The sequence below is a fragment of the Electrophorus electricus genome, chromosome 11 (genome assembly GCF_041902795.1).
Source record: "Electrophorus electricus isolate QZ-2024a chromosome 11, ASM4190279v1, whole genome shotgun sequence".
In the NCBI taxonomy this organism is placed as follows: Eukaryota; Metazoa; Chordata; class Actinopteri; order Gymnotiformes; family Gymnotidae; genus Electrophorus; species Electrophorus electricus.
The window spans coordinates 2652501-2669889 of NC_137507.1; the positions used below are offsets into that span (position 1 = coordinate 2652501).

The window sequence follows — 17389 nt, forward strand, 5'->3', positions numbered from 1 at the left end:
AAGACTGGCCACTGATTTCTATTTACTTTTGTTTGCTTCTAGATAATTATATGCGATTTTGTTTTTGTTTTGTTTTTTTAATCCAGTAAACCCCCCCCCCACCCCACATCTCATGCACTTATTTTCAAAAATGCCAAAAAATATTTTTTTCATAAACAGAATTTCTTTTGACATTTATTTATGGTAAATTACAACTTTTATTAGTTCAGTTGCTTTTGAGTAAAAAAAAAAGACCAGTCTCTGAAGGACATAGAACACTATTCTGAATATAGCACCTCTTCTAGAGACACTGCAGCTACGTCACCTCATACATATGCATCAGCAAATCTGGGAAAATAATAATCATAATAATGATAATAATCGAAGTCACTTAAGAAACAGCTGGTCACAACAAAATGAAGTGGAATCCATCAGGTTTTGCTCCAGGCCCCCATCAAACCTACAAGAAGAAGACAAATACGAGTGAGTTTAGAGACCTGGGAATCTGGTAAATAAAAAAAAATGAATGAAGCTCGAATGCTACACTTGGACATCCAGTTTCTGTTTATTGTCTCTCAGGCACTCACGCTGTCTCCATGTCCAGGACTTCCACGTCTTCGTAAATGAGCTCCTCCAAAACGTCCACCTCCACGCCCACCACCAGCGTCTTTGTCACTGAACAGAAGAGATGTACGCTCGGCGCGTTACAGAAACGCTCGACGTGCTATAGAGATGTTAAAAAAGAGCACAGGTCTGTGCACAGCTTGGCGTGCGCAGGTGCCTTTTTTCATTTATGTCATAGAAACGTGGGTCCCTCTGAGTGAGGTTTATACACACCATTGAAACAGGCAGAAGGAAGACATGGCCACTGGTTGGCCATCCCACAGACCCATGCTGGGTGCCCACTCTTGCACGGGCCCAAGCCGAGTCCGGTCCGCTCTGATGCTTCGTTTGGGTGGCGTCCTCCAGGGGGCGCTTCTCTCGGTTCACCAGTTTGAGGGGGCGTGTCCACCCAGACCCCGGGCCCATCCGGCACCCGGCAGGCGTGGGCTTCTCCAAAATCACCCCCACCTTCAGTCGAGCAGGAATCAGTCTTGGTCCAGACGCAGGTGGGGGTTAGGTCGCTGTCAGCTGGAGGAGGAGGAGGTAAGGTACCAAGACAGGAGAGAACAGGCGAGTTAGGATGTGGAGAAGGAAAGAACGGAGGGAGGGAGGGAGGGAGGGAGAGGTGTAGAGGAGCGCTGGGTTGTGGCCTCGCGGGGATGACATTATTCTGAGTGCCAAACTCCCTCCGTGGCACATGCCAGTAGGCTTGCTGAGATCCGGTATGGCACTCTGCTGCAGGTTTTCCGCTCGTGTTAGCATGCAGATAGGCAATGGGAGATACATAGGACATCCAAATCTCTCTGGAAAACTGGATTTGTACTATCACGGTGTGCAAGTTATTGTGTTTTTTCCTTTCAAATGAACAAGACTGATGAAAATGACTCATTGAAACATAAAGGAAAGACTTGGGATTTTTTTTTTTTTTGTATTGCAGCCTGCACGTAAATTTGCTTTAGGCATTTGTGTATAACACACCGATCTCCTAAATCTCCAGCGTCTTACCTGTGTAATAACGCAGAGCAGGACTCTCCTGCTTCCACACAACACTGCCATCGTGCTCCATGTGCTCCCTCGGTGAGACGTAGCCCGATGTATGCCAGGGTCTCCTCCACCCGTGCCTACAGACAGGCAGCCCATCTGACCTGCTCCGCTGTGGGTTTTGGTGGTGCATCCCTCCACCCTATGTTTTTTGATGGACTGGCGAAGCGCGGATGCTTCGTTCCCCCAGAGTCCGTAAGAGCAGAGCGCTTGTTGTCACCGTAGCCGATGCACTGCGCCTTCCGCCCTCGCTGTGATGAGGCAGAAGATTGTTTCCTGTCCAGACAGGATGTTGTGCCTTATAGCACCACCTTAAACTGCTATATAAAGGATGGTCAGTTGTACTATATATGACGTAAGTGTACCCCATCCATTTCCTAAACAGTTTTTGTTATAACAGTCTTTAGTGTCGAGCTATAGTACAGGGATATAAACCAATCTCAAACTGGAATTGAACAGTGTCAGCTGGTTGTTTCCATCCTGACATTAAAACACTGAGTGACAACTGTACAAACTTGCTTATTTATTGTACAAGACCACAAACTTGATTATTTTTACCTTTATATACACAACAGCAGCGGTCAGATGAAGCACTCCAGAATTTGGTCCAAGCTACCAAGAAAATGCAAACAATAACCAAAAAAAAAACCCACTTCACAACTCCACTAGCAGGGGGGCAGTGTTCCTTTATCGTTCCTTGATAGTTCCTCTGAAGACTCATGTACTGTGTAGGCAGTATCAGTCAATACTTTTTGCTTGTGTTTAACAATAAGTGTTAGATATGAAATGCATTTGCTGAGGTCTTTATTTAGCCAGGTATAGTTTTATGTAGACTTCAACAAAATTTTGCTGCAGTACAATTTTTAACATTTTTAAATTCAAACTAGGTATTTTAATTACAACTTTCAAACACTTTTTTGGACATAATACCTCAGAATTCGCCATAATAGCAAGACTGTCCACTCCTTCTAACAAGTTAATACAAGTAAATACTGAAAGAAATAACACCAGAAATAAAGCTTCCAACACCACAAGAAAATGTATTCTGGTAATCTTGAATGAAAATGTATTTTTATTTTCTACTTCGCCTATCAGGTCTTGGAGCTAACACCTTTTTTAATGGTGTGAAGTTCCCAAGGCTTCGGGAGTTCATGGACGCGCGGAACAGGTCATTCCCGTGAGAGGCGACACACATCGGGGTGGGAGGAGTCCACGAGTGGCACTCAAGAGCGCACTGGAGCACAGGGATGTGGCGAAACAGGTTCAGAGTAGAGGAGCTGGGCTTGGGTGACTCATAGAAAAGAGGAGGTCATTTACTGTCATATGTTCAGAGAGGAGGTGGATGAATACTAGCTTTCTTTGTGAACAGGAATAAAGGAGGAAAAAGAACATTTGGAAACAGCTTCCTAGGGAAAATCTGGAGAAAAAAAATCTAGAGAATCACCTCGCAAGACTTGCTGGCAATGAACGTGAGTTGCATTACTTTTTTTGCTTGAAGCGACTTATGACGTCCTTGTAACATCAGAAAAACTTGAAGAGTGGGTAATTGAAGATCCAGGTTGTGAATTACGTGTGGGAATTGGGAAACAAGCATATTGAAAGTAAGTCTGTCGCAGGGTTGATATACATGGAGACATAATCAGGTGCTTAGTTCATTAGCATGTTTATTTGAAAATAATAATATAATAATAATAATAAGCACATAGTCTTTACCACTGTCTAGTGTTGATATGGATAGAGCAAAGTTGGTGCATGAGTGTAAGTGTATTGGAGAGCGAGTGCAGGCCATAAATATCTGCAAATGGGTTGAAGTGCTAGACTGGAAATTAGTAGCAGATGTAAGTAAAGAAATTCCCCCAAAAACTAGAGATCCCACAGTGCGTTGTGAACGACACTAAGGCCAGACAGGGCAGGGTTCTCTGAAAGTGGACGGATAGTTTATTTTAAAGAGTTAACAGTTGCAGGATGCAGAGGATGGAGCATTTGGACTGAAGAAGCGGACGTGCACAGACTTGGCAGACGATGGCTGAGGTGAGAGAATGCGAGCAGGCTTGTATGAGGTCAGTAGAGACAGGTGAGGGGGTTGGTAGCTAAGCCTAAGGCTTCACTTGTGGAATCTGGTTTTAGGGGCTGCAAACCAAGTGTGGCTGTGAAGGAATGATTGGAAGTAGCTGGAACGCTGTGGGTGAGGAGAGCACAGGCTGGTTGGGGAGCTAACTGTATTGTAGAGGCAGAACAGCAGAGATGTTCCATGTTTCAGGTACGCAGAGGACTGGACAGGTGTGTGGATTGCTGGGTCATGTCATTGGCACTGAGCAGGAATTTCCAGTACCAGAGCAGGAATTACCAGTACCAGAGAAGCTGGTTATGGCCTTATCCTCCTCAATACAGATCAGCTGTTTTGGAATGCTTGGTGGTTTAATAAGTAAAATTCATATGGAACTAGTGCCACCAAGTATACATTAACGGTGCTAGTGGAACTGGGTGCAGCCTCAGTCTCTGCAGAGGGTGATGTGAATTTTACGGGTTAGGAGGTGACTGGCTGTGTGGGAGCAGTGCAGTGGGTAAATATAGGGAGATGAATGCTGTGTTTGCTGTTGGTGTACGGTGTAAAGCCCATCTGAGCACACATGAGCAGTGTCGGTGCAGCTTTAGACATCAGGGAGGCCAGTGTGGGTTAAAAGTGAGCCTGGAGGTGGCTGGGCCAGTATCCCAGACCTCACTGTTGACACCTTTAGAGGTGTTGTGGGCTTAATTCAGCAGACCAACAATGAAGGGCAGTGCCCACGCGATGACCCCTGTGAAGAGCATGTGACGTTGTGCTTTCTGGCGTGAAGTGAGCGGTCTGTGCCCTAATGGTTTTGCATCTTATCACGTGTATAATCACAACTGTCTATAATGTACACAACGTCTTCCACTGTTATTTACCTACACTGTCTACAGTAACTTACAAAACTTTTTGTTATATGAGAATGTTTTTAAAATCTTAAAATATGAAATAGTCTGCATTCTAAATTGTCAAAGTCAATGTCAAAGTATTTATATATTTCTGTATTTATATAGCACTTTTTACAACAGATGTTGTCACAAAGCAGCTTTACAAATGTCCGAGTCCAAGCCCCCAGCGAGCGAGCCAAGGGTGACAGTGGCGAGGAAAAACTCCCTAGAGCACGAGGAAGAAACCTTGAGAGAAACCAAGACTCAAAGTGGGGGCCCACGGACACCACAATAGTAACAGGGAACAACAAGGAATAAGGAACAGAATATGCAGTGAAAGACAAAAATAAACAGAGAACAACAACATTTTAAAAAAGCAATTAAATGTCGTCTGGTTTTCTAGAAGTCTTAGTCTGGTTCCAGTGGTGTGCGTATGCCCAAAACCCATCCCGCATGAGAACGTCCATCAAGGTCAACAGAGATATAGATGGCTGGGGTGAGAGTGTGGTGGAGGCATGGTGGAGACGTGGTGGTGTGTGGTGGAGGCATGGTGGAGACGTGGTGGTGTGTGGTGGAGGCATGGTAGAGACGTGGTGGTGTGTGCTGGAGATGTGGTGGGGGTGTGCTGGTGTGTGGTGGAAACATGGTGGAGATGTCGTGGAGGTGGGGGGGGGGGCGTGGTGAGACGGCTTGAGGCTCAGTAACACCCTGACATCACGGGTAGGTGTAACTTTTTAAATGTTTTTTTCTATAGTACGATCGTACATTACTACACGGTCGTATCCCCAGTTCACGCTGCTTGCCTCGACAAGCCCCGTTTGCGCGGTGATTATGTGACGGTGTGCATGTGGAGTGTGCACACGGCGAAGTCCACCACGACCCTCCCGGAAGGAGCTGCGGAAGGTGTGGCGTGTAATAAGGGCTGCGGATCCGCGAACCGAACTGTGCTCTAACCTCTCCAGACTTCTCCAGACCTCGCCAGACTCCAGCACCTCCTCCATCATGAGCTTCCCGGGCTATGGCGCTCCACCCGCGGGATATCCGGCAGCGGTAACACCGACCACAATCGATTATTGACAATCTGTCCCGTTATTGCTTTGGTTTGTGTGTGTCCGCGCGTTTATTATAACTTCACAAGCTTTCGTTTGATGTTCCATGGGGCTACACTTCAGATATAACGTAAATATCGACCTGCCTTCACGTTTAACGCTGAGTTTTATCGGTTTTTATCTTAGTTTCACTTGCTCTGGTGTAGTTAGCTTAGCTTATTTTATCTTAGCTTAGCTAGGGCTTAGTTTAGTTTAGACTGGAATCGTGATTTGTTGATGGAGGCCAACGATTAATGTATGTTGTAAATTGATATACAGATTAGCTAAACCTCTAGTTTGTGTATTATAGAACCAATTACAATCTTTAAGGCCCTTAAGTGTTTATAAAAACCGTATCGTTGCTAAAATCAGGATAGCCTACGTACATTGCCGTGAAAAAAAGCTCCGATTCTCACATCTACGGAGCCCCTGAAAGGACATGATGCGGAAGAGTTTGATCCGAAACGCTTTTAGTTTTAATAACGTTGCCTTCCCTCGTAAATTTCACCCCGACTTAAGTGTGAAAGATCTGACTTGATAGTGTAAGATAACGGGAGTTTCGTGTTTGACTAAGAGTTGATATTTTGCTGCATCAAAGTTAAAAAAAAAAAAAAAAAAAAAAAAAAAAAAAAAAAAAAAAAAAGCAGCAAACAAAACGAGACTGTCTGACGGTAAAAAAAAGAAAGGAGCTTTTATGATGGGTGGATAAACGGAGTTGTGTGAGTCTAGGCCGCTTTCCACTACTTGTTTGTGAACGTCCAAATTGTATTATGTTGAACAAAATCTTTACAGTCACTGACAAGGTGCGGTTTTCTGCGTGATCTGTGAGGTGATTGGTTATACCTGAGCACGTATAGCCAATCAGATTGAATGACTGATTGTGACGTCTAAGGTCATTCTTGGCCAGGTATTTTTCAAAGGTCCGACTATGGTAGAGAACATAGGTCTGCCCACTTTCAAAACCTCAACGTCTGGTTGGACGACACTGAAAATAAAAGCACATTATATTATTTTCACACTCTGTAATGCCATATTAGCAAAATTCTAGAGCATACTAAAAAATAATTGAGCAGCATATCAAGAGTGAACACGCAAGGCTGTCATCAACTGTATCAGGAAGGCTTTTTCAATGTGGTGATTTCACTGTTTTGTGTGTTTCTGTGTGTGTATACTGGTACATATGGGCTTGACCCAGTATGAAAGTTTTGTTTCAATTATGTTTACTGATGGTGAACGTAGTGACTGGAAAAAAAGTTTTAAAAGTATATAAGCCTTTTAAAAGCATTTTAAAGTAAAGAAACAATCAAATTAACAATGTGTTATGTCCATTTGAATATATTTGATCTTTAAATCTTTGAGTAATTGTGGTTAAAGATGTGGAGATGTAGAGTACAAATTGCAGCGTAGTACGCAATGTTTTCAGAAAAGCGGGAAATTGCAGACAGGGTTGCAATCAGTGTTTCTCTTTTTTTTTTCGTAATTCTTTTCTACCTGTACATTGCATGCATGCATGTGTATGTATGTAGGTATTTATACATGTCTGTATAAAAGTCCAAGAGACAGCTAAAGTGGAGTTAATTCCAATCAGATATGATTGTAAATTGATTGTTTACTGTTTGACCGAAGGAAAAAGACCTCTATGTTGAAATGTGAGATGCTTTGTTGTTCTCCTTCACAGTTTCCTGGAGGATTCCCCGGCTCCCAACAGGATCCGCTCTACGGATACTTCAGCGCTGTTGCTGGCCAGGTGGGCAGATCTCTCATATCTAAATGCCTTAGCTCTGTCTCGTTCGCCCGTTGCGTACTGCTAACCTGAGAAACATGGAATCTGCACGTTCACACTGCAGGAGGGTTCCGTGAAGGCTGGCTCAGAGGAGATGAATGCACTGTGGTCCTGTGTCTTCTGTCGTTGCCTCAGTCTTCTAGCTGTGTGAACTGCAGCACTGTTGTTTGATTTATTGTTTTGTTTACTGGTTGTATTGTTTTGGTTTGTTATGGTGCAGGATGGACACGTCTCTGCTGAGGAGCTGCAGGCCTGTTTAACCCAGGCTAACTTCTCTGGTGGTTACAAACGTAAGACAGTCCTCGCCTTGGTGTTTGTCATGCCATAAAACGGTTCTAAATGCAGCTTTCCTTCATTTTTGTGGTGTAATTTTCAAAACATGGAAGGAAGCGTGTGTCTGTAAAGTGACTCTTTCACTTGATTTGTGGCTTGCCGTGAAGCTTTGAGCTTGGCGAGTCTGGAGATCTCTAAGGCTTTGGTGCTTGGTCTCCATGCATCACCTTGTTGTCTTCTGCAGCTTTCAACTTGGAGACTTGCAGGCTGATGATCGGCATGCTTGACGTATCCTTTATAACCACAACATCAAATCCTGACAGGCACTTTGGTTCACCTGGTGAGGTCTGAACTCAAATCTACTAGTGCAGAGCCCTTTTGTAATCTTTCACACCGAAGACTGTAATCTGCAAAGATTTTTTTTAGCGAAGATTGTAATCAGAACCAAGTTCCACTCTATTTTTCTGTATACCTTGCCAGTGTTTTATAAAAAAGTAGCATGGCCACGGATGTATCGATTGGAATTCATCAAGTTTTGAAAGGAAATACCCCTTCAGAGCAGCACTGGGAATTGCAGTGTGTGCTGTTGGGAAGTGCTAGTGTTCTTCCTTAAGCCGTTGTTCTGCCAGCGGGACATGTCTGGGAGCATGGGCTTCAATGAGTTCAAGGAGCTGTGGACTGTCATCAATGCTTGGAAGCAGCACTTCATGGCCATGGACAGAGATCGGAGCGGAACTGTGGATCCCCAGGAGATGAACCAAGCCCTTTCCTCCATGGGTAGGATCCTCTGACCACTGTGGTTTTCCCAAAGCACGTGTCTGATGCGTGCAAAATGAGACACCTTATGTAACTGCTCCATAACCGGAGTTCTGTGGTATTTGTCAAATGTGTCTGTACTGGTGTCTTTGGGGTGTGTTGATTGGAAACAATACTAAACCTGTTTATGTACACAACCAGGATGTATTGTAAAATTGTGTTATGAGCTCATCTTCATGTCTTTGTGTCCAGGATATAGGCTGAGCCCACAAGCGATGAATTGCATCATTAAACGCTATAGTTGCCAGGGAAAGATTACCTTTGACGACTACGTAGCGTGCTGTGTCAGACTGAGAAGCTTGACCGGTAAGCGCAACGTAAACCTTCTGGTTCGCGAACTTCTGCTTCAGCCCACTTTATGCGCTCGACATGCTTATAAATCTGTGAAACGCAAAAGCCTCTTTTAGCTGCCACCGATGTGCACCCAAGTGTTTATTGGACACGCGCTCCATTGTTCCCAGAGCTTTTCCGACAGAGGGACCAGGCTCAGCAGGGAGTTGCGACGTTTCAGTACGATGACGTAAGTCTGATCAAGCGTTGTAATTAAGAGCAGACCGTGGATGCGGAAGCAGGGGGTCTCTAGGAGGGGGAGGTTTCAGAGCAGACCATAGATGTAGAAGCAGGGGGTCTCCAGGAGGGGGAGGATTCAGATCAGACTGTGGATGCGGAAGCAGGGGGTCTCTAGGAGGGGGAGGATTCAGATCAGACTGTGGATGCGGAAGCAGGGGGTCTCTAGGAGGGGGAGGTTTCAAAGCAGACTGTAGATGTAGAAGCAGGGGGTAGCGTGGACTGGGGGGGTTCTTAATTGCTCCAACAGCCAACAGGCACTATTGTTCTGTAGCAGAGTAAGTAGGGGTGAACCTCCTCATCTATGTATGTATGTATGTATGTATGTATGTATGTATTCTCCAGAGAACGTACAAAGGTCCTTCATCAGCTCTTCATCTGCAAATTCAGAAGCATTTTTGCCTGCACAGCTGATGAAGGACCTCTGTCTGAAATGTCCAGTTTCTCTGGAAACCTCGTGCACATCACTACAATTTTGATAATCTCTCTCTCTCTCTCTCTCTCTCTCTCTCTAGTTCATAGGGTGTACTATGAGCATTTAAGAGAGATCTCTGGACAAGGACTTCATATTCTTCATATTCTTTTTTTTTTTAATTCAAGTGCTAACAAATGTGAACTTTTTATAACAAGTGAGAGTATCATTTTTTTAGTGATCACCTTTTCGTGTATTATGAATATGTTAACGTCTTTTAGTAGCGCTGCATTGGTCATTTAACTTGCTAGTTCTTGTCCCTGGACATGTGTTGGTAAAGAGGTCCAAGCCTAAACCACTTGAAGTAAAATGATGTAACCCACATATTTCACTTAATAAATGGTGGATTATATTAGCTGTTGTCTTTTGTTTCCTTGATGTTCTGTTGACCTTTCACTGTCTTCTGTTCATACTCATTCTTAACTCTTTTAAATAAGATTTTTTAAAGAATGTTGCAATAGACTTTGGTTACTTTTCATATTTTACTTACTGGGATTGTGTGAATGTCTAAAAATCAGTACTTCCTTTTACATTTCTTTTTAGTGTCGAAGTTTAAAAAATTAATCCACCCTTTTGGAAGTTACATGCAACAACAAACATACCACTGAAGGAAAAGTGAAGCTCTTATGCCTGAAGCTGCTCTGTGTAGTTGTGCGTATTTTGTGAGAGCTGGGAATTGTTTCTGAGTGAAGGCATAAACCATGCACTTTCTGAAAGAGGGAGGTTTTGTTGTTTTCAGGCCTGAATTTAAAACACGTAGGATGCAAATCCACTTGAGGGTGTGGCCTTCATTTACCTGCGCACACCTGCACAGTTTAGAACAGAAGCTCACCAGCAGGGCTTCTCCTGATCTGAAGTGCTACTGTGTGTTTTCCATGCTCAGATACAGGAACACGGCATGCTGTGGCTCAGTCTCTGCTCCTCGCTGTGTGGATAACGGAAATTGCAGCCGTTTGACTACAAAATGACAAATAAATGTCACACTCGGCTATCGGGCAGGTAAAGTCGCATTTGAAATGATGCCGCCTCTCCCGTATGATGAACGTTTAGTAATAATGCATATAAAACACAGGTCAAGCCTTTTCTTGATGGACACTGCGGCAGAGAGCAAAACTTCCGCGACACCTCTATGAAGAAGCCTGGAACGCACGTTGTCCCCAGGGCCAGTCCATTTGCTACCTAAAAGTGCTCAAATGGGGAAACTCAGTTTTCCCCCACTCCTGAAACGGTCCTCTCTGCACCCTCCGCACTTCCGCTGCCCTGAAACACGTCTGTTCCTCATCAAATGCCGTATGATGGGAGAGAAGGACTGTCCCTGTTCACCCCGAGGCTCTCGTTGATCTCTCTGACCTAAGGGGGAAGACATTGGTCTAGGATTGGGCGAGAGCCTGTATTTGGGGCGTGTCAAACAGCACAAGAATTCCTCTCCCAGATGTGCCTAAGAGCTTAAAAACTTTACTGTTGTCATCTGGCACTGGGAGAAGAACTCCATGCAGCAGAAAATGGAGTTTGCTCGTGTTCCATCTACTTGTTCTTCTTTAGCATTTGGACTGCTCCTTTTGGTCTCCTTGGGATGCTGCGAAGAGGTAAGCTGACACTTTTTGACGCTGTTAGTAACCACAGTGATTCTGTTCTAGCAGACTGAGCGCATTGAAGTTAGAATTGTCCCAGTGGCATTTTCCTAAATGATCATAATTAAGTTTCACTCCCTGTTAGACCCGTAAGAGGTGGTGAAATCCTTTAAAATGATGTGGAGTTGGACGTTACTCTCACAGGCGGTGGAGAGCACACTTCAGCCTGGTGCAGGGATGTGTGAACCCATCCACCTCTCGTTCTGCCAAGGGTTACCCTACAACCACACGGTGATGCCTAACGTGCTTGGCCACGTGGACCAGGAGGCCGCCGGCACGGAGGTCGATGTGTTCTCTCCCTTGGTCCTGTTGGGGTGCTCCCCCGAGCTGCAGCCGTTCCTCTGCTCCGTGTACGCCCCGGAGTGTGTGAACGGGAGCGCCAAGCCCGTGTGCAGGGCGACCTGCGAGTCGGCCAGGCTCGGCTGCGGGAGGCTCATGGGTAAACTGGAGCTGTCCTGGCCGAAAGAGCTGGACTGCGCCTCCTTCAGCTATGAGGCCTGTGAATACGTGAGTTCTGTTACTCAAAAAAAGAGGGGTGGAGGAGGGTCCTGCCGAGGTGGGCCGGCAGACACGCGGACGGGAACGCAGACGTGCTGCTGAGTTTGAAAAGATGACAAAAGGTGTTTGAAACAGCAACCATGACAGAAGCTTTTGGCCCAGAACCGGCTAACATATCGGAGATGCTGTATGGGGGAAAAGGAAGAGTCTTTCTCGGTTTGAGAGAAAGACTCCCTCCAGTAGGTCGATAGGTTGTCTCATAGAGAAAGCGTAGGGCCTGTGAGAGTCTTCTGAGACGTGGAGCGCCACAGAAATGATTACTTATATGAGAGGGGATGGGAGATTACTGGTGGGTGGTGACAGCATACAATGACTTTGGGCAATTCCTGTGAAGACAAGCGCCAACCCAGGTGACCCATTCTAAGACGACCGCATGCATTTTCAAATGGCAAACAGGATACGGTCATAGTCCATGACAGCTTTTTTTAAATCAGATTAATTATTTTTTTGAATGACACTGGCATCTTCTGTCTGTTTGCAATTTTGTCATTTAGGGCAGTGGTAGCTCATTGGTTAAGGTACTTGATTAGTAATCAGAAGGTTGCTGGTTCAAGCCCCACCACTGCCAGGTTGCCACTGTTAGACCCCCCCTGAACAAGACCCTTAACCCTCAATTGCTTAGGTTGTACTCATTCATAATCATAAATCACTTTGGGTAAAAGCACCAGGTAAATGTATTTGGAGATGTATATATTCTTTAAACATGCTCTCATGGGTAAGGAGGATTCACAAATCCAGCAGTCCAACAGGTGACTTTCGTTAAAGCTGATGTCACCCAACGGAAGACCTCGCCCACTGCCCACAGCCAAAATGCCCCAGTATGAGATGTGCTTGCTGTTTCAAAGCCCCAGTGTGTGTTAATGTAAAAATATCTTATAGCCTACACCAACAATGCAAGACTTCACAAAATGTAGGACTTGTTACATATTGATATAACAACAAATGTAAAAAAAAAAAAAAAACAACATAAAAATATACAAAAGGGAGAGAAAACGAACTCAGATATCAGCACCCTTACACAACACTCTTCAGTTGCACCATCAAGGTGAGGGGAGCATCTTGCAAGGTAATCCAACCCCTAACAAAATGTAATCTAGACCTCTATGAGAAACAGCTATTTAGAAATTTCTGATAATCTGGGGGCCAATAGGAAAACCTGAATGAACCATTTTCTGAATTTGCACAAGGAAAGCAGGGTAATGGAGCCACTGAGAGACAAAGCTTGTTAAAAAAGTAAATAAAAAACCCACAAACCTCTGTTTCTCCATCTACTACACTACCACCACACTAAACTTTTTATTTAGCTATACTACAGATATTGGCTAATTTCCTTCTTGAATTCATGAGCAGACACCACAGATACTGAAGTTTGAATTACTTATATAGCCTGTAGTTCTGTTGGTTTCTGCAGGATTTAATAATTGAAGTATAAAATAATTCTGTAGTAAGCATGTTTCTATCTTAAAGGGCTTAACCGCCTCTGATATCCAAAGGAAACTGGTTGAGCTGGGCCACACTGTTGGAGACCAAGGTTTGTAGGCAGTTTAAGAAATAAAATCTGTTAACCACCAAACCTCACCGATGGCGAATGACGAAATGCTTGCTTGGATTCTTTCTACTGCAGTTCTGAGTCTACAAACCGCTCGGATCTTGATGTCCCTTAAGGATGTATCCTTTTCCCTGCGCTACGTGCACCAGTGGCACTGTGCAACGTATCCTCACGCGCCTGCATTTGTATACATCGTGTCGTTTGCATTGTCTCTTCATTCCTTAATAACCCCTGCTTAGGAAGAGAAGTCCGGAAAACTCAACACTAACGATTTTCAGGAGCTGCAGAGTTACGTGTCCGGAGTGAAAACGGAGTTCCTGGATTACGGAAAAGCCGGCGGCGGCGTGGTCAGTGAGCACCAGATGAAGGCTGTTCTTCGAGCTCGAGGTATTCCCACTACACGTACAGTGGATGCAAGATGGATTCCTTTTATTGTGTGGTCAAACGGAATCGCGGCATAATTTTGGCACTCAACACGAAGCAGTTTATAATGGCAAAGTGAAAATATGAAAACAATTTTTATTTTGACATTACAGAGATTGTGTTGATTTTTTGGCAAAAAAAAGAGAAATACATTAAGATAAAATGCTGTAACAATCGTAAATTTTTTTTTTACTGTAATACTTTTTTTGTAGCGACTGTTTTAAGTGACCTTTTAACCGAACCTGTAAACCAACATGAGGCTTAACGTCCAGGAAACCTCCCCGAAAAGAAAGAAGCCAAATACATCCATGAGTCTCTGAGCGCTGGTGTGTGTGTGTGTGTGTGTGTGTGTGTGTGTGAGAGAGAGAGAGGCCACAGCGGTAGCGTATGTAGCTCCGAACCCTGAATCCGAATCCTCTGTCTCTCCTGCAGATCTGAGGCTGAACGAACTGAATTTCAGGCTGCTGTGGGACAGGTATAGCGCTGCCGCACACGTCAGCTATGACGACTTTGTGGCCATCGTCGCCAGGCTGGAGAGCTTAAAAGGTACCTGCCCCACCTCCCTACGTACTCAGGAGGTAGCTGACCGACTAACTCGATCGGTTCTGTTGTTAATTCAGCAAAGAGTCAGGAGTCTGTTCATGCAGTGTTCATCTTCAGACTAGTTTTGCTCGGAAGCCTAGTAGTCAGTGTATCAGCAGTCTCGCCACACTTAGAATGGAGCTTGTGTAGAGAGAGCAAAAGTGGAAAAGAACGAAGGGGCGGGGCAGAGGGGAGGGGCGGAGACCCCAGATGCTAATGGAGGCCCCATTTGCGTCATGGAGCGCAAACGGCTGATCTTGGGATGTAAAGACACCAGGCATGAAACATAGATTACTGAAATACAGAGAAGCGCACCAGGGCACAGGACATGGGACTATACCGTCCATAGGTCAAATAGGTCAATGTGACAAGTTTTCCCATAACTTTCCCAAACCTTCACAAATGATACATCAGGTACAAACCTCCAGTAAAGTCAGTCAACGTATTTTTGTACAGTTATAAAATAGGTGTAACTAATAAAGTGTTCACTCGGTGTTTACACAAAAAAGTTACCAGCACAAAATAATATAGTATTGTATTCAATTACTCGGTTCGTTAAGTAACTACGGAGGCCTACATGCTGTTAGAGCAAAGAAAACTAGGGTAACCATGGTGACAGTGCAGCTCTGTCAACTCTGCAGATCAACACAGCACTGCTAAATATCTTTTGTGTAGTATTATAACTTTTAAACCTTTTGTCTTTCCCCTTCCAGAGCGTTTTAGGGCTCACCGAATGACAAACTTGCCGTGCGGCTGTATGATGGCCAGCTTTTCACTTGACGATGTAAGCGTCACACCTGTTGCTTTATTAGTTTAGATATTGGTTTGTTTGGTTTTGTTTTGACATTTTAAAATGAGTTTTAGTTTTTAAAACAAACAAACAAACAAACAATCAAACAAAACCCTCAAAACTTCAATCATATTTTATGATGACAACTATTTAATTGTATTTTATATATATATATATATATATATATATATATATATATATATATATAATTGTATTTTATATATATATATATATATATATATATATATATATATATATAAAAAATACATATATAAAATACAACTATATATATATATATATATATATATATATATATATATATATATATATATATATATAAAATACAATTAAATAAATGGTAAGTCATAAAGTTATAGAAAATGTTAATTTGTGTTAATTTGAAAGAAAATCATATCACCTTGATCTCATTCAAATGTTTATTTTTTCAACTGCTTTTCAAGTGGTTTATTTAACAAGGAAAAAAAAAAGACTTTTACGTCCGTCACCCGTGTGGCTCTTCTCCTTTCAGTTCATAAGAGACACTCTGCTGTAACGCAGCAGCACTGCCCTCCGGACATCAGCAGTATCACGGCGAACCGTACCAGGGCTACCGGAGTCATGAACCGAGCTATGAACCGAGTCATGAATCAGTTTCCTCCAGCTCTGCAGTTTCAGCCTTGCTATTCAGCTTCGAGTTATTTTCGATTTTGCTTTTAAGATTGGAAACTTGACTTTTGCAGTTACACTTTTGTTGCACGACCATATTGTTTGTCTTACAATATACATTTTTCTCTTTTTCATGCACATCCTATACATGCGTGAATAACACGGACTTCCGAGTTACTGGTTGTCCAAATGACGTCACGTAGAGAAATGGGCAAGAATGCAAAACGGAAAGTTTGGCTTTACGCAGACACTTTCCTCTGTCCACCAGAAGATGGCGCTGAAAGCTTTTTTTAAAACTCGGATAAGCCGTAAATTAAGCAACTGCGCCACCTACTGTCATGTTCCGACAAGGCTTCACGTGTGCAGCTCTGGTGTCCAAAACAACGTGTATGAAATAGCATATATGAAATATTAGACTAGGATTAATCATAACCAATTGCTGGGTGTCTTTATGGATATGATTCTTAATAAAACTGCATTTAAAAACACTGACCAATGTTTGTTTATTGACAAATTACAAATAACTAATAAAGTAATTACGCATTTGTGTAATGATCATTTGAATTAACTCGACAGTAGTTATGTAATTAAAGAACTGGTCTGTGGTATAAAGGGCAAATGTTTTGTTGTCAATGAAATCATTCCTGAACCAAACCCCTTCACAGTTTCCTTCTAATCCAATAGTTGTGTGTATAAGTATCATTACTCGCTGAAACCATTGACCTTCGAATGAACATAAACAGCCTACCCTGACCTTTTTAAACAGAGAGAGGCAGTCCACTTTTATTAACAAACGTTTTCTATTTTGTGGTACGTTGCTTGAAATGTTGACTGAACGTGAGCTAAAATGGATCGTTTGGTGTGACTGAGTTACACAGTAATTCTATCTTAGTTATTGTGCATTATTCTGTCATAAAGGTAGAAGACACACAGAAAGGTACAGAGCGGGTGAGAAAGCACACATGCATTTTAAAAAGGTTTCTGTGTTAGTAAAGGCCTGTCTGACCCTGACCTCTCCTTAGCAGTCAAACAGAGAAGGTTGTTTGTTAAGTTCTCAAGGAGCACTCCAGCACACATTAACCTGGCCTACTTTGTGTGTGCCACACACACACACACACACACACATACACTCTCCTTTTGCCTGTGCCGTGTCTGTTGACAATCCTTTCTCTGGAACCAGAGAAAGCTCTAATTGCACATGGACTCTAGCACTTGGGTGTTGAAACCTTAGAGAGTGACCCAGAGCACCATGAAGGCGTTATGGATTATGACAGCACTGCTACGCTAAGCGTTTTGACCCACGAAAAGAGGTCATCAGCTATCGCAAACCTATCGTACACTTTACACCTGACTGGACGAGGGGGGACACGCACGGATATTTCCAAAATCCTGAAGGCATCCTGAAACCCGGAGGACTTACAAGAGTTGTGGACTTTGGTCATTTTATTGTAATATTTCCAAGGTGTGTCTAAGAAGCTTTGTTTGCGTACTCATTTGCTGAACGAATGTATGTACAACATTCAATCTTCACAATCGATATGTTTTGGGGGGTGTGTGTGTGTGTGTGTGTCTGAGAATGTGCTATTTAAAGAGGGACAAAAGAGTGGGAATATCTATGAGAATAATGACAC

General features: G+C 43.4%; 3 protein-coding genes across 5 annotated transcripts; 2 read left to right on the forward strand and 1 right to left on the reverse strand.

Annotated features, from left to right (window-relative positions):
* Nucleotides 1-156: 156 nt before the first annotated feature.
* LOC113581704 (uncharacterized) lies at nt 157-1900 on the reverse strand. Its single transcript, XM_027017024.3, has 4 exons — nt 1588-1900; nt 817-1110; nt 567-654; nt 157-439 (listed from the first exon to the last, which is right to left on the reverse strand). The coding sequence occupies exons 1-4, from the start codon at nt 1754-1756 to the stop codon at nt 367-369; spliced, it is 624 nt and encodes a 207-aa protein (XP_026872825.2). The 5' UTR covers nt 1757-1900; the 3' UTR covers nt 157-366.
* A 1137-nt stretch (nt 1901-3037) lies between these two features.
* Nucleotides 3038-9914, forward strand: sri (sorcin). Of its 3 annotated transcripts, none has more exons than XM_081722497.1 (8): nt 3038-3092; nt 7327-7395; nt 7652-7721; nt 7949-7992; nt 8334-8481; nt 8713-8826; nt 8982-9040; nt 9603-9914. In XM_081722497.1, exons 1-8 carry the CDS (start codon nt 3087-3089, stop codon nt 9627-9629), a joined length of 537 nt encoding a protein of 178 aa, XP_081578623.1. In that variant the 5' UTR covers nt 3038-3086; the 3' UTR covers nt 9630-9914. The 3 variants fall into 3 exon arrangements, with proteins under 3 accessions (XP_081578623.1, XP_026872826.1, XP_026872827.1); XM_027017025.3 differs by lacking the exon at nt 3038-3092 and adding an exon at nt 5326-5610; XM_027017026.3 differs by lacking the exon at nt 3038-3092 and adding an exon at nt 5646-5739.
* Nucleotides 9915-10993: 1079 nt separating this feature from the next.
* Nucleotides 10994-16250, forward strand: LOC113581703 (uncharacterized). Its single transcript, XM_027017023.3, has 8 exons — nt 10994-11145; nt 11335-11697; nt 13216-13279; nt 13373-13416; nt 13537-13684; nt 14153-14266; nt 15016-15086; nt 15622-16250. Exons 1-8 carry the CDS (start codon nt 11050-11052, stop codon nt 15643-15645), a joined length of 924 nt encoding a protein of 307 aa, XP_026872824.2. The 5' UTR covers nt 10994-11049; the 3' UTR covers nt 15646-16250.
* Nucleotides 16251-17389: the final 1139 nt, after the last annotated feature.

Bases quoted from the DNA above. Each gene is read 5' to 3' on its own strand.
- LOC113581704 (XM_027017024.3), bottom strand. From the start codon at position 1,756: ATGCACCACCAAAACCCACAGCGGAGCAGGTCAGATGGGCTGCCTGTC. The intron at 655-816 runs GTGTGTATAAAC...TCTTCTGTTCAG, and splicing joins TCCTTCTGCCTGTTTCAATG to TGACAAAGACGCTGGTGGTG. The intron at 440-566 runs GTGAGTGCCTGA...TTCTTCTTGTAG, and splicing joins GTCCTGGACATGGAGACAGC to GTTTGATGGGGGCCTGGAGC.
- sri (XM_027017025.3), top strand. From the start codon at position 5,563: ATGAGCTTCCCGGGCTATGGCGCTCCACCCGCGGGATATCCGGCAGCG. The intron at 5,611-7,326 runs GTAACACCGACC...TCTCCTTCACAG, and splicing joins CCGCGGGATATCCGGCAGCG to TTTCCTGGAGGATTCCCCGG. The intron at 8,827-8,981 runs GTAAGCGCAACG...CATTGTTCCCAG, and splicing joins CAGACTGAGAAGCTTGACCG to AGCTTTTCCGACAGAGGGAC.
- LOC113581703 (XM_027017023.3), top strand. From the start codon at position 11,050: ATGCAGCAGAAAATGGAGTTTGCTCGTGTTCCATCTACTTGTTCTTCT. The intron at 13,280-13,372 runs GTTTGTAGGCAG...TTTCTACTGCAG, and splicing joins CCACACTGTTGGAGACCAAG to TTCTGAGTCTACAAACCGCT. The intron at 13,417-13,536 runs GTATCCTTTTCC...ACCCCTGCTTAG, and splicing joins TCTTGATGTCCCTTAAGGAT to GAAGAGAAGTCCGGAAAACT.